This window comes from Myripristis murdjan, chromosome 4 (assembly GCF_902150065.1).
Source record: "Myripristis murdjan chromosome 4, fMyrMur1.1, whole genome shotgun sequence".
Taxonomy (NCBI): Eukaryota; Metazoa; Chordata; class Actinopteri; order Holocentriformes; family Holocentridae; genus Myripristis; species Myripristis murdjan.
The window spans coordinates 4379697-4386953 of record NC_043983.1 but is presented as its reverse complement, the minus strand read 5'-3'; the positions used below and the strand labels follow the sequence as shown (position 1 = coordinate 4386953).

Here is a 7257-nt window from a genome sequence, read left to right as displayed (position 1 = left end):
GGGAGGCTTTGGCATCACGATGCAAGCGATCAACATCAGCAGCAGAGGGGAGGCCAGAAGGGTGGAGATGGAGATCTGTGGGATCACAGTAGAGCAAGCAGAGAGCCGCATCCACACCATGTTATCACATAATGACAGTCCCCGCGCTGGAAAGGCACCCTGAACTTGCTCAATCGTCTGCCAGTCAAAGCCAAAAAGTCATCTGCGCCGAGAGCTGAGGAACTGAGCACCGAGTAAAAATGATGAAAAGATGTTTCTTTATTTTTTTGTTACAAATGGCTTTTATTCTTCCTTCATCATTTACAAACGTTTTGGACAGTTAAAATGTCTTCATTAGAAGAGAAGCTGCTTTGCTAGTGGTTTTTCACATCAAACCAAATTCATCCATATATATATATGCAGAGCTTTTAGAGTTCAAAACATTAAATATAGGCACTGGAATAGCTTAAGAGACAAATGTTTAAGACTAGAACGTTGTTCAAAGGCTCCCTCCGCCACTAGCAGGGGGAAAAGGCTCTTGCGTTTCAGATAATAAGCATGAATCCACACAAAAAAAAAACTTCCTGTATACGAGGAGCAAAAATACAAGTTAAGCTGTCACAGACTTGGAGGTTAGTGGCAGCCTGTGTAGCTGTGCTGAACAGCAGACCACAGGAATGGCCTATTTCTGGAAAGATCTCCTCCTTTGAAAGAATAAAGGGCAGCTCTCCTCCTCACTGAGCGTCCAGGCTGTCTGTGGACAAGACGTCTGATTTGCCACTGGTGCTCTGTGACATCTCCGCGGACCAGGTCGGGGGCGTGGCCTGATTATAGAGCGCGTCCTGCGTGCCAAAAAGCGGCTCTTTGAGGCCCACGTTGTACATGATGAACAGATTGAGGGCAACCATGGCGAGAAGCGGGAAGAAGGTCAGGCCTGATCCAAAGCCTCGCCAGGAGCTGCACGTGTTGAGGCTGATCCAGTAGACAAATCTGAAACAAACGAAAAAGACAAGACATGAAATGTAAACATGCTCAGCTTTAGACAATAACACCGCGATCAACTTACATCAGAGCGGGGAAGTTGGAGGAATTAGGTAGCCTAATTTACAGCCTCCATGCATTTCAGCAACAGCAAGTTGGAAAAGTGCAGATGCCACCACAGCTGGTGCTTTGCCTGTTTTCTGCTGTTGCTACATGTTGATTGATCCAAAGTTTCCAACGTTTCCCAGTGGGAGGCTGGAAATCCCAATTTATTTCCAATTTATAATCAAACGCAGCTTAAAAACTGTTAGCTCCTCTTGCTCGTTTGGCACCTCACCTTCCCAGAATGAACACGGCAACCAGCATAGGCACCAACTTCAGCTGGTCTTGAGGCAGTAACGCCGCCATAACTACAAGGTTGAGAATGTAGAGGAGCAACTGTTCCAAGGACGCCGTGACAAACAGCTGCTGAACCGCCCGTCTTCTGGGAAGCGGCTCCACCGGATCGAGGGAGCCAGTGCAGAACTGGCACGCTGCACCCGTCAGCATCGCTGGGAGGGAGAAGAGGAAGGGAGCAATAAGTCTGTTAGCATCTTGAATCTGGGCCATCTTTCCACAAACAACCCCAAACTTCAGGCTCCTAGCTGCGCTTGATCTTGTCTGACAGCACACTTTGTTTTTTTTTGCTATCTTAATTTGCACAGAGCAACCAAGTGGCCCACTTGTGAGCTGTCCTGGCTCGTGTGTATATCATCAACTTGACAGGGAAGAGCGAACCAGAGGGGGAAATGGCCTGAGCAGGCTTTGTTTTGCATGTTTTCCCCACCTGCCCTCTCCTTCTGCTCTTCCAGGTTGGGATTGTGATTAAAATATTCAGAGACAATTAGGACACAGCCTGAGAGGCGACAGAGAGCCAGCCAACTTCTTATTGTAGTTTCCATTTAAAGCCATGCACAGGAGAAGGAAATTAGGACTTCTGCTGCCTTGAGGTTAAAAGAGCACAAAATTAAAGGGAACACTAGACACTGAGACATTCCAAGACGAGGCAGCCAGACGAGCTAAATCTTCTCTTAATCTTTATCTTTGATTTGAGGCACTCACAGGGCTGCTCAAGTAGCATTGCAGGTAGACTTGACTCCTGTCTTGAACCTACCCAACAAGACAGGGACGGCTGCAACCACGCAGCAGCAGAGGGTGAAAACGATGCGGCTGGCCACGTCGGGGCAGTCTGGGGGCTTGATGGGCACGTAGAAATAGAGCGCATAGAGAATCCCCACCGTGCACAGGAGGGAGGCCAGGACTGAGCAGAAAGCGGGGACTCGCCCGCTCTGGCAGCATTTACACCGGCAGCAGCAGCATCGCCCCCGGAATGAGGCTTCATGGGGGGGCTCACAAGTCTCTTCCTGCCCCTCTGACCTCCACACGGTGAGCTCCACGCTCTCCGGCGGCGGCGCGCCGATCAGCGGACGCCCCTCGTCGATGGTGGAGTCCAGATTTGTGGATTCTGGACTCCACCTTGGTGTGTCCGTGCCATTGGGGATGTCTCCCTGAGAGGCGGGGCTCGAGCTGCCGATGCAGTTTCCCATGGCGCCCTCGGAGGCGCGCGCCGCAACCGGACTGGAGGAGGTCTGATCGAGCGTCCCCTCCTCTGCCTCATCTGCTCGGTGCTCCGCTGGGGCGTCGCCGGTCTGCTGGTGGCAGGAATCAGAGCCTGTTCAAACCAGAGCAGATTTGAATACCACAACCAAAACCAGACATTCAAAACATCAACTACTGGCCTCATCCCACTCTGTCTCTGCCTCACAACCAGTCATTTACTAAGATCCACTCTGCAAGATTCATAAAAAGCAAGTGACCTGGATGTGGATGAAGGCCTGTTTTTCCTGTATTTTACTTTTTATTCACCTCCTAGCAGGCATTTAGCAGATAGCGATATGAAAGAGGAGGGCAACTTCAGCACCGACTCAAACAAGTGCAAAATGGCCACAACAGAACAGAGGTGGGGGAAAAATAATCAGTGTTTTTGCAAGTCACAAGTAAGTCCCAATTCCTGGCAATCAAATCCCAAGTCAGCACAGGCAAGTCCAAGTCAAGTCTCAAGTCCTAAACTTTGAGGCTTTAGTCCTTCACAAGTCAAAATGTACTCTTAAACAATCCTAAATTAATGACTAATATATATACACATTATTTCACAGCTATGTTTAATACTTGATTCTGATTCTGTCAATTAAAGCATCCTGCAGTCCGTTCACTAACTGACCTCCGTTAACTAAATGACCGGGCTCCAACTGTGCACACAGGGAAGAGTGAGCAAGATAATCCAGGTGCCAGCAGCAGCTCAGAGCCTCTCCTGCCTACCTGTCTGCCGGCCTCATGTAAGCTAATAGCTACTTGGCAACCTTGGAACATAAACAGTTAATTGCATCATTTTTAAGATTTGTCTCAGGAGAGGGTCATCGATCAAGTCTCTCTGAGTCAACAGGCTCAGGTCCAAGTGAAGTCTTTTTGATTTTGTTTAGCTGAGTCTAAACTCATCAAATGTGTGACTTTCCTGGTTTCCTGGTCCTGGTAGTGCTGTTGTGCACAGCAAAAACTCAAAATCTTACCAAGATTATTTGTCTTATTTCAAGTCAAAAATGTCTTATTTCTAGTCAAAATATCTCATTACACTTAAAATAAGACATGATCACCTCAGAAGTAACTTGTAACATTTTTCACTTGTTTCAAGTGAAAATTCACTTGAAACAAGTGAAAATTTGCTTGTTTCATTGGCAAAATGTGCCAGTGGAAAAAGTGAAAATTCACTTGAAATAAGTGAAAATTAGCTAGAAACAAGAAACAAATTTTGCCAATGAAACAAGCAAATTTTCACTTGTTTCAAGCAAATTTTCACTTGAAACAAGAGACAATTGTCTAAAAACAAGTTACTTCTGAGGTGATCATGTCTTATTTTAAGTGTAATGAGATATTTTGACTAGGAATAAGACATTTTTGACTTGAAATAAGACAAATAATCTTGGTAAGATTTTGAGTTTTTGCAGTGTGATTCAGCTTTTTCTTGCAGTCGCACATTATTGGATATTGACTTGACTTTTCCCCACCTATCCAAAGATGTCAGCGATCAAGTCTTGTGCTACCTGGTACACCGTTGTCTCCTCAGTAATACAAACTATTTGCACATGCAAGAGTCCTCAAACCTGTCTGCACTGATCAGCTGGATGAAGAGTTTAGCCCAGAGCTCCTGCAGAGAAATCCACACCTCTGTTCATCCTTAAAAAAATGTTGGAATGACATTGCACTTAATGGTTTTGGTCTTGATTAGGACCGGATTCACTCTAGTCTCAATCCTGACTTCGTCTCATCACCTGCTGGACCTGGTCCTGACTTGACAAAAGCCCTGCCTACAGACCTGGTCTCCCCTCCAAATCTATGACCACGCTGGAGAGTTAAAAACAGCAGTAATAACTCACTCCTTGGCTGCTCCGTGGCTGGTAGCGGTTCCAGGGAGCGCTGTGAGCCCGTGACAGAGTGGGAGGAGGAGTGCAGCTCCTCCACCGAAGACTCAGGGCTGTCTGACACCGGGGCCAAAGAAATCTGGGTGTCCAAGTCGAGGAAGGGGGAGAAGGAGAGCCTGGCCGGGTCGATGTCCTGCAGCTGGTTGATGATGTCGCTGATGGACTCCTTGACGCTGTCGATCTCCTTCACGTTCTGCTGGTTAGTGGCCTGAAGCCCCGTGGTGCTCATAGTGGCACGGCCTGGGTAGAGCGTGGACAGGTTCAGGCCCAAAATCAAATGCCCCACAGTTTGAAAAAAAAAAAAAAAAAGAACTGCTCTGAAACTGGAATATAGTGGAAAATAAACCCACAAAAAAACAAGTTTAGCCATCCGCAGACCCACTGGACAGAAAAACTGCTCATATGCATATGTTAGATGTCACCATATATGACAAGAAAGTAATACTTAAGATATATTAGGATTGGAGGTTTTAGGGTAAAAAAAAAAAGTCAGAAATGGTTTTTGTTTATATGGGTAGGCAATGATGGCTTACGACAGGTAGGAGTGCACCACCTACATCACTGCAGCTACACCTTGGCCTGAAAAATGAAACCTGCTTTGAATTATTGTTGTTGATGTGTTTTTTTTTTTTTTGCTTTTTTTTTTTTTTTTTTTGTCTTGATCCCTTTGCTCACAAACACTCTGTAGAAGCTATGATCAGATGTCGTTTCAAAAACACCAAACTATGATCAGCAAGCCAGGAATATAATTAAATCCCCTGAATAAATTTAGAGTAGCTCCCATCCGACTATCACAGCGACCTTCTAAATCAATCATGGCACAGGCTACAGTGATTCCACGGATTAGAAGTGGCAGAAAGTGGATTAAATCTCCATAGACTTGGCACAATATAGACCAGAGACACTATGAGTCAATGCAGCGGTGCTATAGGAATACTACAGCCACACAAGAGGAGAGAAATATGGTCAAGTCTCATGAGGTCACTAGACTGACTATTAAGGAACACACACACACACACACACACACACACACACACACACACACGTTATAAACCCATTCAAGGAATATTATAGAGATATTTAAGCAGCAGCAATAATCTCTCCTTGATTGTGAGTTGCGCGCTGAATTCATTTTATTACCATCTGGGGAATGAGTTTGGAGGTTCTTTTTTTGTGCGGGGAAGGCGCGGAGGGGGTCTTTTTGGCGCAGATCCCACAGTGGTGCAGAGTCGGCACGCAAATCTGCGCCGAAGACGCTTTTCCCCAAACAAAACACGACTTTACCATGTATAGAGCTCAATTAGGAGTCGGGCTTCTGGCTCGCAGAGGAATAAATCTGAGTGGAGATCAGACTTGGCGTGGATGTGGAAACGCGCAACGGGGGCAATGTGCTTTTTTTTTTTTTTTTTTTTTAAATACTAGACGCTGCTGAAAAATCCCTTGCTTATTGGCTTTTGTCCCGGCGCCGAGCAACACTTTCATCGACTTTCCTCCTCAAACAATTCCCGTTTGCAAATGCATGCAGTTTGCTTTTATTTGCTCTAGATGAAGACCGCAGGAAATGCCTAATCTAGAAATAGATCAATCAAACGAGGCCAGATTGCGCCCGTACCTGCGTAAACTGTGCGTAAGGCTGCACAAGGTTTAAAGAAGGCATTTTTTTAAAGCATCAGACCCGAAATCTTGTAGTGCGTGGCCATTCAGAAGCAAACAGAGCATTTAACTAATAGACTCCATAGAAAAAAATGACCAATGTGAATGAATTCAGCCGCTCTAATGCTGATCTAAGCGCTCTACTCAATAAGAAACATTCCTTGCATATAGACTTACTTTTGTCGGAGGTTGCAGGACAGAGCTATTTGGTGAGTTTACTATTCTTGCAGTTTAAAAAAAAAAAACCCGTTCCGTCCTTCTTTGCCTTTTTTCCCTCCCCCTGCTTTTGCTTTTCGTCTTCCAGGATCTGAACTTCTGAATCAAATTTCAACAAGGACAAAATACTAGGCTTTTCCTCCGCCCACACACTGTGTTTTTTTTCCTGGGTACCAAGTCAAACACACCATATGGAGAAAATAAAGCCAGGGGAGAGGAGGGAGGGGGCATTTACCATCGATTTGGTTTGTTCATTTAAAAAGGGAATTAAATCTGTTTAACCTGATAGAAAAAAAATCCTGTATTCTGCTAGTGTCTTAAAGTGGCCCATTGATATCACTACCTGTAATAAAGTGATTTATAGTGGGTTATAGATCATGGTAACTACACAAGAACCTATTTGTTTCTACTATGTTTATGATGTCTTAAATTATGTTAACTCTTTGATACCCAGGCAAGCTTTTATTTTTATTTTGAAAGGTTTCATTTCAGCCTTTTAATAAAATTCACTTTTTTATATGATTATTTTTTTTTCAGTTATTTTGTGCTTTTTTTTTTTTTTTTTTTTTTTTTTAAATTTCCAGTTTTTTTTCCTAATTGGTTACTTTCTACCAAATTACTATGATTTAAAAAAAAAAGTCAAGTGAATTTTCTCGGTTTTATTAATACTATTAAAACTATGGAGTATTAATAGTACTCCATAGTTAAAACTTTTAGTTTATGTTTTTGTAACCTCCACTGAATAAATCTATAGCAACCTATTTTTTTTTTCTAAACAGTGGGTTCAAATTGTCCCTTGTTCAAATATCATATAGCTGTGGATATTAATGATGAGGGGTTTTAACTCCCATGTTATCTGTAATATTCCTGTAACATTCCAATAGTTCAATATAAAGATTTTCTGTGATATTTT

At 43.9% G+C, this 7257-nt stretch overlaps 1 protein-coding gene across 1 annotated transcript; it reads right to left on the bottom strand.

Moving 5' to 3' along the window:
• Positions 1-269: 269 nt before the first annotated feature.
• Positions 270-6418, bottom strand: LOC115358120 (transmembrane protein 79-like). Its single transcript, XM_030049960.1, has 5 exons — positions 6306-6418; positions 4431-4715; positions 2114-2671; positions 1298-1511; positions 270-969 (listed from the first exon to the last, which is right to left on the bottom strand). Exons 2-5 carry the CDS (start codon positions 4702-4704, stop codon positions 714-716), a joined length of 1302 nt encoding a protein of 433 aa, XP_029905820.1. The 5' UTR covers positions 4705-4715; positions 6306-6418; the 3' UTR covers positions 270-713.
• Positions 6419-7257: the final 839 nt, after the last annotated feature.

Coding starts and splice junctions, on each gene's coding strand:
- LOC115358120 (XM_030049960.1), bottom strand. CDS start 4,704: ATGAGCACCACGGGGCTTCAGGCCACTAACCAGCAGAACGTGAAGGAG. Junction 2,672..4,430: donor AGCCACGGAGCAGCCAAGGA/GTGAGTTATTAC, acceptor TGGTTTGAACAG/GCTCTGATTCCTGCCACCAG. Junction 970..1,297: donor GCCGTGTTCATTCTGGGAAG/GTGAGGTGCCAA, acceptor CGTTTGTTTCAG/ATTTGTCTACTGGATCAGCC.